The sequence below is a fragment of the Talpa europaea genome, assembly GCF_964194135.1.
Source record: "Talpa europaea genome assembly, chromosome: 6".
Classification (NCBI taxonomy): domain Eukaryota; kingdom Metazoa; phylum Chordata; class Mammalia; order Eulipotyphla; family Talpidae; genus Talpa; species Talpa europaea.
This window is the reverse complement of record NC_140072.1, coordinates 91,849,825-91,873,447: the sequence shown is the minus strand read 5'-3', so window position 1 is coordinate 91,873,447 and position 23,623 is coordinate 91,849,825. Positions and strand designations below refer to the sequence as shown.

At 38.9% G+C, this 23,623-nt stretch overlaps 1 protein-coding gene across 3 annotated transcripts in view; it reads left to right on the top strand.

Annotated features, from left to right (window-relative positions):
- The window catches only part of MTUS2 (microtubule associated scaffold protein 2), a gene marked incomplete at both ends in the record, with an annotated part of 339,837 nt that overhangs the window by 5,212 nt on the left and 311,002 nt on the right, over window positions 1-23,623 (top strand). For all 3 annotated transcript variants that reach the window (XM_084235099.1, XM_084235098.1, XM_084235097.1), the window contains one exon: window positions 3,326-3,566. In XM_084235099.1, the coding sequence (XP_084091225.1) occupies window positions 3,326-3,566 (241 nt within the window). The remainder of the gene's footprint in view (window positions 1-3,325; window positions 3,567-23,623) is intronic.

Here is a 23,623-nt window from a genome sequence, read left to right as displayed (position 1 = left end):
AGTCATCTTGGATTTAGTCATGCTGGGTCAATAAAATATGCATACTTATTTAAACTGATTTCTGCTCTTGGATAGCCTGAGGTTTCTGGGGCACATCCTCTTACTGACTCATTGGGGGAACACTTTTAATTTTTGGTGTAGGGAGGCGCGCAAAGGGGTCAGGAGAAAGGGAAGGTGGCGCTTGCAACATATAGATGTGTGAGTAGGGCTGGTCCCCTTCTACTCCCTGGTACCTTATTTATTTGTTTATTTTTAAAGATACATTTTAAGATCTGTGCATTTTTTTTAAAGATTTATTTATTTTTATACAAGAGCCGGGGTATAGGCCAGATGCGGGGGAGGGTGAGAGGACTCACTGGAGCAGAGCAGGGAACAGAACAGGCAGACTGATGAAATACACTGCTGAGGGGAGCAGCGGGTGAGACAGGACAGACAGTCATCTCACCATGTGGGATTCTTGCTGGCTGACCGGGATCGAACCCACGCAGCAGAGGCTGCAGACAGCCCCAAGTGCAGCACTCAATCGCCTGCACCACCAGGGAGGCCCCTGGTACCTTATTTTTGAAAGACGTTGTGTAACTCTAGTTTCTCCAGAGAAACAGAACACACTGCAGGTGTATGTGTGTATGTGTGTGCATGCATGAGTAGTCACTGATCAGCCAGCCAGGCAAAACCTTAAGATATTGTCTCACATAACTGTGGAGATTGTTATGTCAAAATCTGCAGGGTGGGGTAGCTGGCTAGAGACCAAGGAAAGAGCTGATGCTACAATGGTCATTTACTGGCAGATTTTTCTCTCCCTTAAAAGAGGTCAGTCTTTTCCTATTAAAGCCTTCAAATAGGTGAGACCCACCTACATTATGACTGGTATTTGTTTTATTCAAGGTCTACTGACTGAAAAGTTGATCTCATCTAAACAATGCTGTCACATAAACATCAAACATAGTCTTTACCAAATTCTTGGTACCTTGGCCTAGTCAAGTTTACAAATAAAATCAGTACCTCAAACACTCTCCTGCCGGCAAAGTCGGCAGAGTCTCTCTACCCCAAAGTCTTCTCGGTGAACCCTCAACACTTACTCTATGTCTCCCAAGCCCACTATCCCTTTGAAACAGACCAGGGCAAATAGGAAGAGGAACAACCTAGTAAGAACGTATTTGTGTGTGCTGATCAACTTTAGGGTTTGTTTGAAATTACAGGGAATCATTAGTTTGCTTTCAAAAGTATTTCTTGGAGTCTATTTCATTAGAGAAGGAGGAGAGAATATTTGAGACTATTAATCTCTACATGTTTATGACTGTGCACTGGTACGTCCTGTGTTCTGTCCATAAAACGAAAGGAAATAGTATGAAGTTTTTTGTAGATTTCCTTGTTTTGTAGATTCCCTGTATCAGGTATCTGAGGCATATTTTTCACCTTTTAAAAGAGTTTGTTATCTTACCAGAAACAAATTATCCCCCAAAATGACAGACATTGGAGTTACTGAAATTATTAAGTCGTTTTTGAGTGATGGCATGATGGGTTTTGATACTATCCAGTTTGAAAGAACCGAGGAGTTACTGAGATCAGCATATTGCAATCCTAAAATCCTGACAGATACAGGTTTAAAATGATCGTTTCTTCACAAGAACACTGCTAAAAGCAATGGCACCAAGAATTTTGAAGCTAAAATGAAAAATAGAGGAATTATGATTTTAATAGAAAAGCCAAGGATGGATAGTGAGAGAGTAAGTAGAGAATTGTAAAAATTTTATCAGAGAGCAGATGTAGAATGTTCTTTCACAGGAATATAATTTGCTATGGTCTGAGTATAATCTATCTACTATAGTACTCATGCATATTTTACAATGTAATTATGATAAAATTTTAAAGGCCTAGTCTTTTGTTCCAATAATGTTAATTTAAGAAGAACTTGGTATCTATTTCAACATTAAAAGAGTATCAAATTAAGGGTTTATCTCTTCAATAGCTTGGATCAAAGCTTCATAGCCCCTGTTAAAGGATATTGTTCAATGCTTGTGATTCCTGCATAGATAAATTCAACATGTAAAATGTGTTGTGATCTAGAGCACAGTTAATTAATGGATGTATGTTTCATATATAGCTTTTGGCAATTTTTTTTAATTTAAAGGAAATAGATTATTTAGTTGTCTTACTATTTCTTTTTTAATAGGAAGAAACATTGATAATATGAACAGCTTTTGTAAATTCAAAATTGCATATATAAAAATAGCTATAGTTGAATTCTAGTCCAAACTATAACTACAGGAAAAAGTAAAAGGGAAATTATATTATTATATTTAGAAAAGAATGGAAACATGATTCTGTTGTTTAATTTATTGACTCCATCTGTGTACTAGTAACTGCTCTAGGGGCTATCAATTCAACAGTCAACAAGACTTTGCCCCCAGAATTCAGTTTTAGTGAAACTTGCACAAACATTCCTGGTAGCACCACCTTACCAGAGAAGACAATCAGAGGAAGTGATTTTCTGTCTTTTATTTTTAATTATGTAAACAGATTACAGAGCATGAAAAATACAATTTTCCATTAACTTCTCTATTCCTCCAAATAACATGTTTTCCCTTATTAACAATGCATATATCATTTCTTAAGAAGTCTAGTGAAGATGCAAATCAACAAAGTCCAGATCCTTATTTTAAGATTAGGTTACCATAAAAATTGTGTCTTTTCTCAGGATTGATGATATTTTCATAATTTAAATATTTTCCTGGGCCTCCCCTGGTGGCACAGTGGTTGAGTGCTGGGCTGCAAAGCTGCCCGCAGCCTCAGTGCCGGTTCGATCCCCGGCCGCCAGCAAGGGTCCTACATGGTGCATAGACCTCTCCTGCCACGCCCGTCGGTCTTCCTGTTCTGTTCCCTGCTCTGACGCTGGTGAATTCTCTCACCCTCCCACACTTCTGACTGTACCCAGTGCTTATATAAATAAATAAATATTAATAAATAAATATTTTCCTAATCCCATGAATGTTCACTAAATTCTTTGTTTCATTAATATTACTTATAGATTGACTACTTGTACAAATCCATGTAGCAATCATATTCAAAAAATTTTAAATTGGGTTGTTTTATCTCCCGTGAAATGTGGATTTATAGACTATTAAAACTGGAAGAGACCCAAGAGATCATTCAGTTGTGCTGTCAACTTAGACATCCACACTGAGGCCCAGAGATGGTGAAGGGTCTGTGATTGAGCAAACCATGGCCCAGAGTGCTCCGTGTTAGAGCCTTGGTATTCTGGCCATGCTCAGTTCTCGTCTGATAATATGAAGTTCACTGATTGAGGTTTTGATCTTATACCTAGGTTACAGAACGCCCTGGAAAAGAAGAATTTTGTTCTCCTTCCTATACTCACTATGAAGTTCCTCCAACTTTCTACCGGTCAGCCATGCTCCTTAAGCCCCAGTTGGGATTGGGTGCAATGTCCCGTTTGCCATCTACCAAGAGCAGGATTTTGATTGCAAGTCAAAGATCTTCAGCAAGCACCATCCACCCACCAGGATCCATAGCAACAGCCACCAGTATCTACAATTCTGACCCCACAGGTAACCATTCCAACATTCACTGCTTTTTTTCCTGTTGTGCTTTTAAATAGCAATCATATTAAATGGTAGTTACTGTTTAAACCATGAATGCCTCTCATCCTTTAAGGAGAACTTTTTTTCTGTTCTTCCATTTGATTGTAGATACAGACTTTTGTCAAGACTCATCTATCTGCACCTCAATGTGACATCCTCATTGTCACCTATAAAATGAATAGCCCTGGTATCCATGTCATCACTTGTCATTTTTTCCTTCTCTGATAAATCCAATAGAACAGGGTTCAGGGAACTTTTTCTGTTAAGAATCAGTAGTAGGGCCTCCCCGGTGGTGCAGTGGGTTGAGCGCAGAGCTGTGAAGCTGTCCATAACTTCTGCAGTGCGGGTTTGATTCCTGGCTGGCCAGGGAGATTCCCACATAGTGTGGCAGACCTCTCCTGTTGCGCCTGCTGCTCCCCTCAGCACTGCTTTCGGTCCATCTGCCTGTTCTGCTCCCCATTCTGTTTCTGGTGAATCCTCTCACCCTCCCGCACCTCTGGCCTATACCCCAGCTGTTATATCAATAAAAAATAAATCTTTAAAAAAAGGGAATCAGTAGTAAATATTGTAGGCTTCACAGAAATCACAGTCTGTGTTGTAACTACTCCACTCTGCTGTTGTAGCATGAAAGCAGCCACAGACAATACGTGAGTGGAAAGGGTGCAGCTGCATCCAATGCAGCTTATTTCACAAAAACAGATGGTGGCTGAATTTGGCCCAGGAGCTACAGTTCTCAGAGAGAACTTCTTAGAGCACTGACACTCTCTTCATACACTCTTCTGTTCACCAAGCTTGAATACCTTATGTTTGCTTGTAGATGGCCTTTCTGCCCTTCTGTTTTGCAGTAGCTGGGGTGTGTCATCGTTAAACATTACCTCTTTGTTTTTCTCTCTCCTTTCTGCTCATGTGGTTTCTACATGAGCAGGTCTTATGTATTAATTTCTTACAGAAATAATACATACTCAAGATAAAAAATTTTGAAACAGAAAAGTATGAAGAAGATAGTAGTGATATCTCTTTTTTAGTATTAACATTATAGATTTTTTTTCTTCTGAGATTTTTTCTGTGCATTTTTAGTAGTTGAAATAATACTGAGTGTGAATTTTGTTTTCCTACTGATACCATATTGTAAGTGTTTCCTAGTCCATCAAAACATTTCAAAGCTATTTTTAATGGCAGCATAATATTCTGTTTTATTTATTTATTTAGTTGATAAATTTTGGTGTGTACTATACTAGGAATTGTGAACTGAAGAATATAGCCATAAACAAAGTAGAACTCCCACCTTTATGCAGCTTACATCCTGGGAGATGAAAATTACAGCAAAAAATAAACACAAAAATAAATAATTACAAATTATGATTAATCTTATAAAAACAAAGAACATAACGTTTTGAGAAATTGTATCCAGAATAGTGATGTGGATGGCACAGAGGTGCCTCAGGGAGGCTCTAAGAGAGTGGGAAGAGTGGCTGGCTATGGGGAATGATATCAGAATTTAATGTTGTCCTACTGCTGGCAGCAGGTTCATCCTATTTTATATTATTTTAAATAGTGTTGTAATATGAACCTTTGTATATTCTTATCAGTTTTCCTAGGATAGATATTTGACCTATAATTACTGAAATAAAGCATAGCCAAACATTTTTCTAAGGCTGGCTAATTATATTACTTGGTGAATTCTCATTTATTCAGGTAATTATTGATGATCATAATGGTTAGGTTTTATTTTTGAGAAAGGCATGCCTATAAAAAAATCAATTGATTTTACAGTTCCCATGATATACGTTCATTGTGGTGGCCCTACCTGTCATTATTAGAGCTGCTGCAAGTTAATTATGTGATTCAGTAACTCATTCAACCATTGTTACTGAGGGATGTTACATGTCAGCACCGGTATGGAGAACAGAGCAGTGACAAAAGGCAAAAACCCTTGCTCCAGCAGATTGTAAATTTCAAAATGGGGGCAGCTTCTTTTTTAAGTCAGTAAAAAAAAAATTACATGATGTATTTGGGATAAATTAATAGTATTGCAAAAATTAGACAGAAAAGGGGACTAGAAGGTTGGAAAAAAGGAGGGGCATTAAAAATTTAAATAGGGTAGAAAAGATAACCTCTAATTCCCCAAAGAAAGTGAGAGAGAGAACTATATGGATATCTGGGGTAGAGCATTCCAGGCATAGGAGGGAGCCAGTGCAAAGGTACTGAGTTGGTGGGAAGGCCGGGGCATTCGCAGAAAGTAAGTGAGTGGAGAGGAAGGGAATGAGAATAGAGAGATGGCTGGCATTTGGGGTTAGGGAATTGCATAAGATCTAACAGTCATTGTAAGGTTTTGACTGTTACTCTGAGTGAGGAGACCATTGGCTTGTAGCCGGGGCAGTGCAGACTCCTCTTTTGAGAGCGCATTCTAAGGGGTAACAGCCTGAAGCAGGGAGAACAGGCAGGAGGAAAGAGCGAGAGTGAGAGGTGGATGACATAGAGGCTCCTGACTGACTGACATCGGCCACAAGGGCAAGAGAGCCATGACAGGTGACAGCAGGTGCCTGAGCAGCTAGCAGAATAGAGTTTTTATTTAGAGAGGTGAGGAGAAGCATGCAAGGGAAGGTAGAAGTCAATATAGGATGTTAGGGTTTAAACGCATTTAGTCACTCAATGGGAAAATGCAACAGATCAAAGGACAGACCTGGCAGATGTCAAAGTATCAACAGATGGTTAGTATTTAAAGCAATAATGCTCCCCTTGCTTGGCTGCCATTGCCTTTTGATTTTTTTTAAATTTTATTTTATGTAATTCTTATATCATTTTTCATTTTTGCACAATGTGTGCATTCTCATTTTGGTTGTATTCCCCATACAGTTCCCCCGCCCTTATTTTGTCCCTAACCCCTCCTCTCCTCCCCCCGTAGTGTGTCTCTGGTTTATAGTTACTTGTTGATTTTGATTTTTCCTTTATGCCATTGCCTTTCGATACTACTTCACCTTCCCCTACATCAGTAAGTTATAAATTTGATATGAACTTGGATTATGTGCTTTTGAAATAGTATGACTTAACACATATTGATTGTTTTACCTTATGTACAGTTTTTGGGAAAACTTCAGGTTCTTGAAAATAAACATACTTAGGACTCACCTTACGATAGTCAATTTTTGAGTAATGTGAGGTTTTTTTTTTAAAGATTTTTATTTATTTATTTATTTATGCAAGCACTGGGCATAGTCAGAAGTGCAGAAGGGTGAGAGAATTCACCAGAGCCAGAGCGGGGAGCAGAACAGGCAGATGACAAAATACACTTCTGAGGGGAGCAATGGGCGCGGCAGGAAAGATCTGTCGCTCCATGTGGGACCCTCACCGGCAGCCAGGGATCAAACCAAACCGGCACTGCAGAGGTTGCGGGCAGCTTTACAGCCCAGCGCTCAACCACTGCACCACCAGGGGAGGCTCAATGTGAGTTTTTTTTAAGACTACCACTTGCATAATTTGCTGCCCAGCAAATTAGGGGAACTTGAGCTTCATTAGAGGCCAAGTTATTTATGTTCATTGCGATGAGGGTGACACTTTATTCAAAGTACAGTTCAGCCTTCAGAAGTACATGTGAGCCACCCCTATTCCCACTGCTTCAGAACCCCAATCCTTTTTTTTGTGCTTTTGGGTATCTTAGTTTAGGAAGAAATGGTGTCCACATGAGTAATCATTGGGGACCCAGTAGTGTCTTGTGACAATGTGGCTGTCACCTCTACAGGACACTGAAGACTGTACATCCTTTCTTAGTGCTGTTGGATCACCTGGCACAGGTCTGGGACAGACCATGAGTAGTTCTTGTTTTGGAGACAAGGGACCTGGCTCCTGTTCAGCAAGACCAGTGTCAATTTTCTTGCTCATTCACTTGACTTTTATTGGGCAGCTGGTCTTCTCCCTTTTGGGGTAACTTTGCTAGAGCTCCCAGGACCACCTCTGGCAGTACACCTCACTAATTCATTTCTTTTCTTTCTGCAGAGATGCTTCCATTTTTCTTTTTTCCCCCTCGGAGATACTCCCTTCCTTCTCAAATGCTATTTTCTTTTTATTTTACAGGGTTCACTATTTATTGGAGCCAAGTTGTTATCCAACAACAACAAGAAAAATTAGTAATAGTTTCTCTTAACTCAAGTGTTAGGAGGTTTTAACTTTCAAACTCTCCCAGGAATGAAGGGAAATATCTGCATTCTATCCTTCTGGAATAAGAAAGAAACCAGATATCTAAGATTCTATACTAGTCTAAATGCCCACCGCTGTCTTACCTTCCTGCTGACACCTCTGTGAGGAGCCACTCATTTTGTTCCATCACTATAAGAAATCATCCAGCAGCAGGGAGTGAAGTTCACCCAAGGCTAGAATTCAGAAAGATGTGGAGAAAAGAAAATTTCACTTATTTGTTCAACAATCACTTATTGCACATTTACTATGTTATCCCAAATCACAGTAATGTGGACCAATAATGTGGACCAAAATTAACTGCTCTGTGATTTTCAGCAGTTGATTAAATAAATGAGAAAAACATCAAGATTATAATAGATTAATGACAAAAGGGCATACACCATTAATTTAAAAATAAGGAAGTATAGCTGATAGCCTTAAATCCCAAGTCTTAGAATTCTGAGTTTCAAAAAGCTATGGAAATAGTTTTTTTTAATATTTTATTTTATATAATTCTTACATCTTTTTTCATCTTTGCACAATGTATGCATTTTCATTTTGGTTATATTCCCCATACAGTTGCACCCCCCCATTATTTTGATTCTAGTCCTTCCTTTCTCCACCCCTCCTTCCCCCCCTTCCCCTGTAGTGTGTCTCTGGTTTATAGTTGCTTGTTGATTTTTATTTTTATTTTGTATTGATTAGTCTGTTTCCTGGTCTCTTATTTAAGTTTTCTAAATTCCTGCTATGAGTGAGACCATCTGGTATTTTCTTTTTTCTTTCTGGCTTATTTCGCTGAGCATGATCCCTTCTAGCTCCATCCATGTTGCTGCAAACTGCATGTGTTTATCTTTTTGATTGCTGAGTAATATTCCATTGTGTATATGTACCACATCTTCTTGATCCAGTCATCTATTTTTGGGCATTTGGGTTGCTTCCATAGCTTAGCTATTGTAAATAGTGCTGCTATAAACATAGGGGTGCAGGTGCCCTTTGGAATTACTGTTTCTGTGTCATTTGGGTAAATACCTAGGAGTGGAATTGCTGGATCATATGGAAGCTCTATGTTTAGTAGGTCCAGAAATCTCCACACAGCTCTCCATAGTGGTTGGACCAGTTTGCACTCCCACCAACAGTGCAGGAAAGTTCCTTTTTCTCCACAACCTTGCCAACATTTGTTGTTGCTAGTTTTTTTAATATGTGCCATTCTCACTGGTGTAAGATGGTATCTCATTGTAGTTTTGATTTGCATTTCCCTGATTACAAGTGATGTTGAACATTTTTTTCATATGCCTGTTGGCCATTTGTGGAAATAAAGGGTTTTTATAATTCATTTGATGGCAATAGTTGACCTGAAATATCATGAATATTTGTATTTTTACTCATTCTGCTTTGTGTGAATATTCATGCATTTTGCTGTGACAGCATACATGTAGGTGGAGTTATATAATACCTGTTGTACCTACCATGATTTAGACTCTACTGTTATTTTTGTATTGTAAGTGAAGGGAATGAAATTTAGGTCAAATCACTTGTCCTGAAACTTGCAGCTTATAAGTTACAGAGCAGAGAGTTGAGCTCACGGTGTCTAAGTTTTCAAGTTCTGTTTTTTTTTAATTTATTAACTTATTTGTTTATATATTTTTTTACATCATTGTTCATTTTTGTATAATGTATGCATTTGCCTCTCAAATGTAAAATCCCACCACCAACTCACCCGTGCGCACCCCATAGTCCCTTGTGCTCGTCCCTCTCTGGTTTTGATCCCTCTCCCCAGACACATCCTTTAATCTCCTATGTTAAAACTTACTATACGGTTGTATCTTTGTTTTATAAAGTAAGGATACATCTCTCGTGGCCTGGAAGACTATATAAAAATGTTAACCTATACAGTGTGCAGCATATCCGAATTTAATTTGTATACCCAGTGTTGCTGAAAGTGTGATGTTTTGGCGTCAGCCAGTGCAGCCTGAACAAATTAATGTTTTTTAATGGGCGTAGTTTAAGTATCAGAATAGAAGTTTTTAAACATAAAATGGAAATATTCCATTCTGTAAGTAACCAGAGAAATTCAGTTGGAAGAAAAGTTGGGATAATTTTTCCAGTTTATGTTCAGTTTTGTTATGAATTCTTATTAAAATGAATTTTATTTTATAATTCAGCATACAGTATAAATTTTCCTCTTTGGCAATTCTTATTTAAAGTAGTATGGTGAATCCTACTAACTTTTAGAATGTATGTAAATAAGTTAATATAGCATATCTTGAAAGGAAGTAAACTTGATTGGACCAATTTAAAATACAAGCAGAGTTAATATTTGTTGAAAAGTATGAATAGTCATGACAATGTGAAAAATTTAGCGAAATGGGAGGATATATCCAATTATTTCCAAAGTAAGAATTCTACAGTGACAGCATCCTTTTTCAGTATAATGTTTACCTTTACAGTGTCAAAGCTTACAATTCTGTATTTTTGACTTATGTTAGCGTACTGGTTTCAATTTTTAATGAATTTAGTTTATGGAAGCATTAGTACTGTAGAATATTTTTTTTTAATTTTTTTTTATAGAGGCATGCTTTTTATTTATGTATTTATTTGTTTGTTTCATTTATACATGCACTGGGTACAGTCAGAAGCGCGGGAGGGTGAGAGAATTCACCAGAGCCAGAGCGGGGAGCAGAACACGCAGAAGGACCTAGGTACACTGCTGAGGGGAGCAGCGGGCGGCAGGAGAGGTCTGCGCGCCATGTGGGACCCTCCTTCGGTGGCCGGGGAGCAGCCGGGGATCGAACCGGCGCTGCAGAGGCTGCAGGCAGCTTCGCAACCCAGCGCTCAACCGCTGCGCCACTGGGGAGGCCCTATTTTAATACCCTAAATAGTAGAGAGAACTTCTCTACTTTTTCACTTTCTATCAGCTCTTAGAGATAGAAAGAGGGCAACCTGGTGAAACACTCATGCATCCAGCACATGTGCTCCTGCTCTGGCTCTGAGCAAAGCTCTGTTTTTTGCTGGCATTGTTGGAGGGGAAGAAGGTTAGGCTGCAGCTTATCTTGAATTGACAATTAGGGAATGAGCTGGGAGCTGGGTTTGTAAAAGCTCATGAGATAAACAAGGTGAAAAGTGAGGTCCATGCAGGATAAACATGGCAGGAATGAGGTTAACAGTGGCTTCTTAGGAAAAAGGGAATCATTCTGTGGGTGTCCCCAGAAACAACCAGATGAGTAGGGTGGGCCAGTGTGGGGTGGACTTACTCTGCCAAGGTAAGTTTGGAATTATTTTTTTAATAAGGAATTAGAAATCTTTAGATTTTTAAATAGAGAATTAACATAATTTTGATTTTTGAAGAGACATTATAAGGAGTAGTATGGATATGTAATGTAATGGTTGGGAGACCGCAAGACCAAGGAAACCACTATCACAGTATAAACATGAGGTAATCATGGCTTTTGACTTTTTCATATTTTTATAATGCCTTATATTGCCTTTGTGATCACGATGAGATTTAACTACAGGGAGTGAGGAGAGCAGATGGGGAGGCTGTGGAGTCTATTGGTCAGTATCCTGTTTGGAGTCAGACAGGCCCAGGTTCTCAACCCAGATTCTCTTTTCATAACTCAGTCTACACTTCTCTGTGTTTCTCAGTTCTCTCATTTCTAAAACGAGAGTAATACCAGAACCTAAAATATAAGATTGTTGAAAGAATTGGATGGAAACGTTCTATATAGCGCCTGGCATTCACAATGTAATCAACGAATCTAAGTGCCTCAAAGGCCTTCAGGGCCAGGGATCCTCCTGCCTCTTCTTTCCAACTATTTGCATCCTTTTCTCTCTTTTCATTGCACATCATCTACTCTGGCATCCGCTTGGTTCCTCAGGCATGCTGCTCTCTGACCAATAGTCCTGCGTTCCTGCCGTGTCTTCTGTAATGTACTTCCAACATGCCAAGGCTGGTTCTGTCTCCACCTTTAAGTTTCAATATATGTGTCACTGCCCCACAGAGATCACCCTCTATAGTGACCCCTTTGCAACTGGGAACTTCTAACACTATTCTGTTTGTTTTCTTCACTGTTTTTATCATGGTCTGTAGTGATCTTATTTTGCTCCTATATGTTTATTATCTCTCACCCTACTGCATGTATAGTTTGTAACATCATTGTCCATTGAATAAATGTTCATAGCAGTGGGGGTAGCAGTATTTATTGTTGTTTTTCTTATTTTTGAAAGGTGATAAGATCCTGAGATCTTTTGGAGCAGGGGTGGGTAAACTAAGGATCCTAGAAATTATTTTAAGCTCAGGAGAATAAACAGTCTCTGTTACAGGTATTGACCCCTGCAGTTGTTATGCAAAAACAACTACATATAATAAGCAAATGAATGAATGTGGCTGTGTTCCAGTGAAACACTTCTTACCAAAATAGCTAGCTAGCCTATGGGCTTTAGTTTGTGGATTGACTGCTTTTAAGAGACTCTCCAACCTTTGAAATGATTGGATCCATTCCCTTAATCCTTCATTAACTATATTATTTATTCAGCTATTCATCATAGATTTTCTGAGGATCTATTATAGACTAGGTACTTGTCTGTGTATTTAGGATGCATAGATTATATAGCCCATTACTTTGTAGGAATACAGAGAGATAACTTAGTAATTACAATAGCAAGAGAGAAGTACTTCTTAGAGATATATGCAGAATACACAAGAGGAGGGAGATACAATTTAACTTGGGCAGAGAGGGATTAAAGATATTCTAAATGAAGTGAGATGAGCTGAATTTTGATGCATAAATAGGAATTTGCTAGGTTGAGAAAGGGTAAGAGATGAATATATACTTATCAGAAAGAGGTGGTTATTTTGGGTGATTTGGACCCCTCAGAGGGACTAGTAACTCAGTAGGAAACACAATGGGGGATGTTTTGTAGGATTGGTGGGATGTGTAGATAGTTATTTAACACGTGCAGAGTTTGAGGTTCCTAGGGATGTTTAGATAAACATTTTCAACAGGAGAGAAGTCTAAGTGAAAGATATAAATGTGGGGGTCATTACCTCTTAGATGTGAGTTGAAGTCATGAAAATTGATGAGTAGATTCAGGGAGAAAGAGAGAGAAGGTAGGGTAAAGAAAATGCCAGGAAAGTAACTTTATACCCACATCTAAGGCATAACTAAAGAAAGATGTTTACAAGAGAAAAACTGTGGGGGAGGTGGGGAAAGTACCAGGAAAATGTAGCATTTGAGTCTTAAGTAAGAGGGAGTTTCCAAAGCAGAAAATGGTCAAAACTGCATCTCAGGAGAAAGCACAATAAAAATGCAAAGATTCTTTTGGAATTGGAAATTAGGAAGCAGTTGGCGACCTACTTTTGAATGAGCAATTTTAGTACAATGTGGGGGTGGAAGTCACATATTAGTAGGTTGAAAAATGAATGAACAGTGAAAGCAAAGAGAATAGACTGCTATTCTAAAAATGTACCAATAAGAGCCACAGGTACTAATTGGAGTGGGAGCAGGGTCTAGTTTTGTTTTGTTTTGTTTTAGAGTGTGGTGGGAGATGTTGGAACTTGTTTGAAATGAGGGAAAGAGTGGCCTGTGGAGAGAAGCTGAAGGGTGTGGTGGTCGTTAACTGTTAGAACAGAATCCCCAGAAAGGTGGAAGATGACATATTCAGGATCCCAAGGGTGAACCTTGTAATAGGTGAAAAGCATTGATTCTTTTAAGACAAAAGAGATGAGGAATAATAAAAAAGAGTGGGTGAAGTGTTGGTTCCTATGCTAAGAATGAGAACAGTATAACTGACATCACCTAAGTGACACTTTACTATTTTTACCGCTGTTTTAATTTTACAAAAACTGTAGAATCTACCAAAGGATTAAATCAGATGGGAAATTGTTCCCTTAGTACAAACTGATGGGTTACTCAGATGGTAAAAGAGAGCACAGCCGCACAGCCATATTGCCATTCCCTTTGTGTCTAATGACCTTGGATAACCTTGAAATTTATCTTTCAGGGTGTAGAGGAACCTACAATTTGTTCTTTTGTCTTACCTCTTTCACTGTTACTCATTCCTCTATGCTGTTGAAATGGACGTTGACAATGACTTTATTCTCGTTGTGCTCCCAAAGCTCTCTTTTCTTTGGCTTGCTTTCATTGAAATCAAGCATGCCAATAAAGCCCTGGAGGGATTTATTAAAAATTCAAGTATCGTCAGTCCAGACATAGGCAGCTTCTGTGATTCTAGGCTAGAGCACCAGCTAACAACTATTTTTTTTCTATTTATTTAGCTAAACATTGTTCATATATTTTATAAATATTTATTGAGCACCTACTATATGTCAAATTTCCTTTGGCACCTGGGGTACTACAGTCACTGTACAGTATGATTGAATTCTGTGATGGTGAAGTCTTTGAGTTCAGGTAAACAGAGGGGAATCTATCCTGTAGTGAAGGCCCAGAAAAGTTTCTAAGATGTAGCGTGAAAAACAAAAGATTTGGAGCTTGGAAAAAAGGGATGAGGAAATGGCAGGAATGGAAGAAAGGGTATTTCAGGCAGAGGCCATAGTGCATGGGAAGATGGTGTAACAGCAATATAGAGTGTGAGGGGAAGGATGAGAGAATAGGCAGAAGGTTGTGATGGTCCGGCAAACTGTTATTTTAACATTTAACCTAAGAGCAAGATGATTCATTAAATGGTATTAAACTAGGGAATAATATGACCATATTTTATTTTTAAAAATATCATTTGGAGTGAAGTTTGGAGAATGGATCTAGGGTCAGCAGTGGGGTGGGGTGAGGTAAAAAGGATTGGAGACAAGGACCCTTCCTGAGGTTGTTACTGTCTACCCAAAATGATAGCCCATCTGATGTCGTGGGTTTTTTTTTTGTGTGTGTGTGTGTCTGTGTGTTGGGAACTTTGGGGTGTTGGAGAGAAGTATGTAGGTGGGTTTTAGGAAGTGAATTTGATTAACTCCTTGAACCCGTGAATCAAGTTCATATGAGAATAGATAAGGGAAAATTATTAAAGAATAAAAAGCAAGGAAGAGTAATGTCAGGTCTAGCTCAGTGACAGACAACAGACAAGAACCCACCCCAAATTCTGGGACTCAGCTGAAGGGTGAGTCCTTGTGATTAGCTGAGCCATCTGTTTGCCTTTTAAAATAATAGTGAAGTTGAGGCTATCTAGATATTTGTTATCCTGTTATTTTTTACTTTGATCAATGTGAATTTCACATGTCTGTCTGGTTTTTCATTGTGCACGAGCTGTTATTATAAAGCTTGTCTTCCTAGATTTTATATAATATAAAAAGGGGCCATATATTTATCTTTACACATTTCAAAGCACAGGTTCAGAAGTAGGAAAGGAGTGAGTGGTTTGAGAAAGTAGAACCTCAAACCGGAGTGAAGAATAGACTCATGCCCTCTGGATGCCCACTGTGTCCTGAATTTGTTTGTGTTTATTGAGGTACCATTGCTTTACAAGGCTTTATATAATTTAGGGGAATAGGTTCTTACCTCTTCTGATCTATGTTGCCATCCCACACTTACCACCTAAGCACCCAAAGTTCTTCAGCATAGACCATTAGCCCTTTCCCCTCTGTCTCCACCTCTGCCCTCCCCATCTAGTAGCCTCAATTCTGTAGTCATAATTCTAATGTTTGTTTTGGTTTAGTTTTGTTTTGTTTATCTATATTCCACATATGAGTGAAATCACCCAATATTTGTCTTTCTTCACTGACTTATTTCACTTATCCTAATCCCCCCTTCACTTCCATGCATGTCTTCATAAATTGTAAGATTTCATCTCTTTAATAGCTGCGTAATATTCCACTGTGTATATGTACCACATGTTCTACTCATCTGTTGTTGGGCACTTAAGTAATCTCCATAAATTAACTGTTGTAATTGGTGCTTCAATGAACATATGTGTGCATAGATCCCTTCCAATTAGAATTTTTGCATTTTTTGGATACACATACCAAGGCATGAAATTGCTGGATCATAGGGTCTATCTATTTTTAATATTTTCAGAAACCTCCATGTTGTTTGTCATAGAGGCTGGGCCAGGCTACATTCCTGCCAATGGTGCACAAGGGTTCTTTATTTCCATATTTTTGCCAACACTAGTTATTTCTGGTATTTGGATGTGGGCCATTCTCACAGGTGTGCGATGGTGTCTTGTAGTTTTGATTTTCATTTCTCTGATGATAAGTGATATTGAACATTTTTTTCATGTGCCTGTTGGCCATTTTTGTGTCTTTTTGGCAGAAGAGCCTATTTATCTCTTCCTTCCAAGTTTTGATTTGGTCTTTTATTTCCTTTTTGTTGTGTTCTGTGAGCTCTTTGTAATCTTGGATACCTTAGCCTTATCTTGTCAGATACATGATGTGCAAATATTCTTCCTTTTGGTAGCATGTCTTTTCATTTCAATGGCAATTTCTCAAACTGTTCATTAGTTTTTTAGTTTGATAAAGTCCCATTTATTTATTTTTCTTTTGTGTTCATTGCCATTGGTGTTGAGACTCAAAGTCATCCCTGAAGTCAAAGTCATGGAGTATTTTGCATGTTTTCTCCTATGTATTTTATGGTTTCCGGTCTAATTTCCAGTCTAACCTCCAAGCTTTTTTTGTTTGTTTGTTTAAGATTTATTTATTTATTTATACAAGTACTGGGTATAGTCAGAAGCGCGGGAGGGTGAGAGAAGTCACCAGAGCCAGAGCGGGGAGCAGAGCAGGCAGACCGATGAAATACACTGCTGAGGGGAGCAGTGGGCACATCAGGAGAGGTCTGCACACCACATGGGACCCTCGCCAGTGGCCAGGGATTGAACCAGCGCTGCAGAGACTGCGGGCAGCTTCGCAGCCCAGAGCTCAACCGCTGTGCCACCAGGGGAGGCCCCCCTCCAAGCTTTTATTCCATTTTAAGTAAATTTTATAAAAGTGTGGTCTAGATTCATTTTACTGCATGTGGCTGCATGTGGCTGTCCAGTTTTCCACCATTTGTTGAAGAGACTTTCCTTTCTGCCTTTTTTTGTACTGGTGCTTGTGCTTCCCTCTGGAATTTTGATCTTACAGTTTCTGGTTGCTTTCTCAGCTAGATGTAGTCTTTCTAGAATTTCCCTTTATTTTTTTTTCTCCAGGGACTGATCCAGGTGTTCCTCCTCTTGGGTCACCTTGTTTATTTTGCTGGAGTATATATATCTTGAGTTATTTTCTAAGATATTTTAAGGAAAGCAAATGCAGACTTTTGCAATTCTTGAAACTGTCTTTAGCCTGTATTTACTGGATTGAATATAAGTTTCTAGATTGAAAATGATTTTTTTTCAAAACAAGGATTTTCAGTGTTGCTACCCCACCTTCACCTGCACACAACCATGATTCGAGTCTGAGATATATTCTTTTGTAGGACACCTTAAAGCTTGAGAATCTTCTCAAGTCCTTAGTGTTTTAAAAGTATACAGGTGTGTAGCTATATGTGCATGTGTGAGAGAGAGAAAAAGAAAAAGTAAATAGAGACAGAGAGACTCAAAAAGGAGAGGGAGAGAAAGAGAGAAATTGATCTTGCTTAGTACTTATTAAGCTCTCAGTTTGGATTTGTGTTTCCTTTCAGCATTGGGCAATCACCTGAACTTCTAATTTGTTATTTTGTCTTTCTCTTTCTTTGTGGAATTGCTATTATTTGGTATTTGCGTCTCCAAAGTGTCCACTTTTTCTTTTTCTTTTTTTTCTTACCTCATGCTTTCCTCCTCCATTTGATCCTATTGGATTTACTTTCTTACTTCTTTATTGAAATAGCATTGGTTTATAACACTCTATATGACTTAGGGAATTAGGTTCACATATCCTTAGTTGGGTTACCACACTACACCCACCACAAATCACCCGTATGGACTTACTTTCTAATGATTCTGTTGAATTGTTGTTTTGGTGGTTTTTAATTTCCAAGAATGCTTTCATAGGTCTGATGGCCTTTTTCTTAGCATATTGTTCTTTATTTTATTGTTGCAATATCTTCCCAAATTTCTCTGAGGATATGAATTAGAGATTTTTTTTTTTTGGATATGTTTTCTTGTTTGAGTTTTCTCTATATCCTCAGGGATCATTTTTCTCTTTGTTTTCCTTAGTTTTTGTTGTTTGTTTTATCCTATGATTCTTCACTCTTACCGATTTGGCTGAACTTCCTCCAACTCTCTAGAAGTCTATCTCCTCTCCCCCTGGGGCGTGGTGAGCAGTGGGGAGGTGGAAAATAAATACTTGGTTACTGGACACTACATGCCTGCATGGAGTGCTCTGAGTAGGCTTTTCCTCTACTGCAGCAGATGCAAAAGCATCTGCCCTCCCCTGCCTGTCAGCCAGGGGCCTCCATCTGCATTCTGTGTTCCACAAATTGTTGAAATATCTGCCTCAATAAGTACCAGTCTCTTTTCTCTCTAGTGTTTAAGGTTCAAACATGTACAGTGCTTAATAGAAGGAACTCAGTAAATGTTTTTTTTTAATTAGTCATACTTCTTAAAATTTAGTTTCACCAATTTTAAATTAGAGAGAAAGCTCTTAAAAAATTAGTAAAAATAGAGCCTCCCCTGGGGGTGCAGGCAGTTGAGCGCATGGCTGTGAAGCTGTCCGCAGCCTCTGCAGCGTGGTTTTGATCCCGGCTGGCCAGGGAGAATCCCACATGGTGCAGCAGACCTCTCCTGTCTTGCCCGCTGCTCCCCTAAAATCTTTAAAAAAAAATTAGACATTAAAAAAAAAGAACCAGGGGTACAGGCCAGATGCGCGGGAGGGTGAGAGGATTCACCAGAGACAGAGTGGGGAACAGAACAGGCAGAATGACCAAATACACTGCTGAGGGGAGCAGTGGGCGAGACAGGAGAGGTCTGCCTCACCATGTGGGTTGCTACACAGCCGGCAGGGATCGAACTGGCACTGCAGAGGCTGTGGACAGCTTCACAGCACTGTGCTCATCCACCTGCGCCACCAGGGAGGCCCTGTACCCCAGTTCTTGTATGCAGAAATAAATTTTAAAAAGCTTTATTAAACAATGAGTAAAAAAATACCCTATTTTGTCTAGTACCAGCTAGTAGTCTCCTTTTCTACTTAAAATCTAGTCAGTGTTGATATCAGTATCTCTTAGTGTGATGTTCAGTATTGTAAATGTATCTGTTTCACCAGTTCTGTGAAAACATTATAAGGACTGTGGTTTTCAATGCACTCTATGGGAAAGACATATCATTTGATCATATTATACTTTTCTGAGTTTTTCCTTAGCAAATAAAGTGCTTTAATTTTTCTTCTATTTTGAAATGCTAAAGCTATTTATCAGAAAATAGATGATTGAACTGCATTTGCTCATAAAAATATTATTACTTTTGATTAGCTTTGAGACTCTGATGATTTCCCTGAGAATCATTAATATAAATAGGATCCCAAGACTTTATCAATCCACATGTATAATATAGTAGCATGAGTAGATTTAGAATCAGTTAAAAATATCTTACTAATTCTGCTGATTCTGCTACTACAAATTCTCCTGAAGTTGACATACCTTTAAACAGCTTCTGTTTTTTTTTCAAGATTTATTTATTTATGCATACAAGAATAGGGTACAGGCCAGAGGTGTGTGTGTGGGAGGGTGAGAGGATTCATCAGAGTGGGGAATAGGACAGGCAGAGTGACTGAAATACACTGATGAAGGGAGCAGCTGGAGAGTCAGGAAAGATCTGCTGTGCCATGTGGGTAGCTTCCAGGCCAGGGATCGAACTCATGCTGCAGTGGCTGCAGACAGCTTCACAGGTTGTGTCTTAACCCTTTGTGCCACCAGGGAGGCCCCCAGTTTCTGTTTATAAGCAAATCTGTTCAGCAACAATAGTGACATTTTGTAGTATTTACATTACTTATACCTCCTGCTAATATCCTTCTGTCTGTGTACGCTTTTATTCCTGTTCCCGAACACATCCCTTTCCAAATCCCTTCTCTTACACCAACACTTTCTTTCCTTTACACACCGACTAAATATGTATAGACAGGTTAATTCTCCTTAGTGGTGATTTTATTCTAATGCAATGGAAAAACACATCGCCAGATATTTGTGAATCTCTGGATTAAATATAATCACTTAAGGTGACAGACAAGATCTAAACAGGTCACAGTTATTCTAAATACTTAATCTCTGTTTTTCAATTATAGTAAGAAATAAATCTCAATATTTGGACTGTAATTAATGAGACACATTGCATAAATAGCTTTATTTTATTTTGCAGATTTTTGCTCATATAGCATAGTATTTTTTTTACCATAGACCAAATCCTCATAACTCCCAAAATATTAACAAGACAGCAACTTTCATATTTCCCTTTTGTCCTGTATAATAAATGCCAGTTAGCCACCACAATTAATTTTTCTTCTGCTCATGATTCATAGGTTATAAACACACTGGTAGTAATGTTAGCTGAGCCTTTTTTGGTGCTTTTCCCTTTACCTTTGCTAAATAGAGTTTTCACATACAGTTAGAATCTAAGCCACTAGGCTAACTGATCCACTCAGGCCTCTCGTATCCACTTGCTAGTCATCAGTATGTGGCTTGCTGGGGTTTACTTGCTGATCACAGGGAGTGACTCACTGTTCAACCACTCTGCAGGAGAGGCATCTATAAGGTTTTATTGGTTTGTTTGTTTTTTCTTTTATATATTTTTTACATTATTCTTCATTTTTGTACAATGTTTACTTTCTTCTCTCAGGTGTAGTCCCTGTGAAATTCCCACCTCCATTTCACCCATGCATCATCACTAAAGTCTTTTGTGTTCTTCCCACCCCTATTTTGATCCTACTCCCTCCCCCACCCCTGCAGAATGTCTTTGGTTTATAGTTTTCTGACCAAAATTTGCTTAGATTCTTTTTGAAGTGAAAGAATTTTCCTAAAGTCCCAACTGATTGTTTTATTTCTGTGTGTGTGATCTCAGTGGCGCAATGATCATGGTTCCTTTGCAGATTATTCATCTTTATAGGCTGTTTCTTGTTCCTGTAACAAGGAGGCTTACTCTTTTCTCACACCCCACCCTAGAATTAATCAATCAGCATGACTTGCTGATTTTGTAACTTGCATATATCCACCTTATTCCATCCCTGCTCTCAGAACTTCTTACCTGCTGGGTCCCACTGGATTTCCTTATCACCAGTTCTGCCTCTCTTCAGCCCATCCTCCACGCCACAAATAGAACCATATTTGCCTTCCTTTAACATTCTTTATTGGTTCTGCATTGCTGTTGGGAGGGAGAAAAACCAAGCTCCTAAGTATCAGTTGAGTTCTTCCAGCCGACCTCTTCACCACCAGACCTGGCTCTCCCCGTGCTACTCAGGCAATAAGCTGATTCCTCCAGGAAATTCCCTTCTCTATTCTTAACTCCACTTGATCCTGTTTATCCTCTATGAGCCAGCTCAAGTTAACCTCTTCCAAGAGCACATTCTTGGTCAGCCCACGCTAGGCAAAGCCCCCCCACACTCCTTTTTGTGCTCACACAGCTCAGGGTTCATTTCTCTGTCATGCCATTCAGCATGTTTTATTGGAATTGTCTGTGTGTCTGCTGTCAGTGTTAGCGGGAGCTGGGCCTCATTTATTTCTATTTTGTTAGAACTAGTGTGACTCCCGTGTTGTCCGGTCACTCAGGCAGCTGAGTGGAGCCAGAAGCTCTGCAGTTCTTGTCTCCTTTTCTTCCTCCTCCTCCTCCTCATTTCCTCCTCTTCATTTTCACTCTCCTTGAGACAGTTTTCAGTCTCTGACTCTCCATGTTAGTTTTAGTGGCTATGCTACTGGCTGACTCTTCAAATACTTTTATTTCAGTCATCTATCTTTTGGGTTAAGAAAGGCTGATCTAGCCATCTGCCTGATTTCTGCTTTTATATTCCTTTCAGGTAGTTAAATAGCTAACTAGCCTTAGTGCTTTCTGTCTCTGTCTTTCTCTCTCTTAAGTGACAGCTGTTTTGCAATATAATTCAAATACCATACAGTATAATTCAAGTACCACGTGTAATTCACACACACAAACCCATTTAAAGAGTAAATTCAATGAGTATAGTCTGATACAGAATTGTGGCGTCATCACCAGTGTCAATTTTAGAACATTTTCATGACTCTTTTGTTTCAAAAAGAAAGAAACCCTGTACTCATTATTAAGTTTGCATCATTTTCCCCACCCCAGATCCTGGCAACAACTCTTCTACTTCCATTTTCTATAGATTTGCCTATTCTGGATTTTTATATAATGGACTCATATAACATATGTCTAGCTTTTTTTCGCTTGCCTTAATCGTCTTTTCAGAGTTCTTCCAATGCATGCATGTATCAACACTTCAGTCCTGCATTAGTGAGCTTGGGCTCTCAGAATCAAATACCATGAACTAGATGATGTAAAGAGCAAATTTACTGTTTCACAGTTTTGAAGGCTGAAAGTCTAAGATTAAAGTGGTGGCAGAATTGGTATTTGGTGAGGCATCTTTCTTCAATTTGCTGGTGGCCACCTTCTTGCATGGCTCCATCAAATTTTTCAGTTGATGGACATTTGGGATTCTTTGGTAACTTTTTGTTCTTTCTGTACTGGTGAAGAGAAAACATGTGTTCTCTCTGCTAGCTCTTCCTTTTTGAATAAGCACACCAGTCCTATCAGAGCCCCATCTTTAGGACCTTATTTATCTTAATTCCCTCCTTGAAGGTACTTCTCCATTATAGTCATATTGAGGGTTAGAACTTTAGCATATACGTTTTTGGGGACCACAATACAATCCATCGCAGTTCCCTTTTTTAGTGCTGAATAATATTCCATTGCACGTGTGTCTCATGATTAATTTATAAATTCATTAGTTGATGGACATATGGGATTCTTTGGTAACTTCTTGTTTATTACCAATAATGCTACTGTGATCATTTGTGTACAATTTGTAAAAAATTCTCTTGGGTATATATCAAGAGAGGGAATATCTGAGTCTTATGGTAGGTAACTCTGTATTTAACATTATGAGGAATCATCAGACTATATTCCAACATGGTTGTGCCATTTCCTGTTACCACTTTTAGTGCTTAAAGGCTTTTACTTCCCCTGCAGTCTTCCCACATGTGTTATCACCTGCTGTTTTATTATACCATTCTCTTGATGTGTAGCATTATCTGCTTGTGATTTTGATTTGCATGGCCTCAGTGACTGTTAATATTGAGCATATGCTCATTTGCCTGTTGGAAAACATACATACTATTGGGTGTTTATATGATGTCTTCTTCATATAAAGACACCAGTCCTGGGCCTCCGTTGGTGACACAGGCGGTCGAGCACATTGCTGTGAAACTGTCCGCAGCCTCTGCGGCGCGGGTGTGATCCTGGCTGGCCAGGGAGAATCCTGCATGGCACGCAGACCTCTCCTGTCTCACCCGATGCTTCTCTCAGCAGTGTATTTCAGTCAGTCTGCCTGTTCTGTTCCCCACTCTGTCTCTGGTGAATTCTCTGGCCCTGCTGCACATCTGGCCTGTACCCAGGTTCCTGTATGCATGAATAAATAAATCTTTAAAAAAAAATAAAGACACCAGTCCTTGTATATCCTTTGCCCAATTTTAAATTGGGTTGCCTTTTTATTATTGTTTTTATTGTTGAGTTTTAAGAGTTCTTAAAAGTCCCCTATTGTGTAAAGTCCCTTATTGTGTAAAATTAAGATAAGGGACAGTATAAGTTCCTTATAGTGATATAAGTATGTCATAATATATGATATGTAATTTCCCTCCCCATTCTGTGGATGATTTTTCCCTTTCTTGATTGACTCATTTGAAACAAAAATATTTAACATTTTGATAATACCCAATTTATTTTTCCTTTTGTTGTTTATGCCA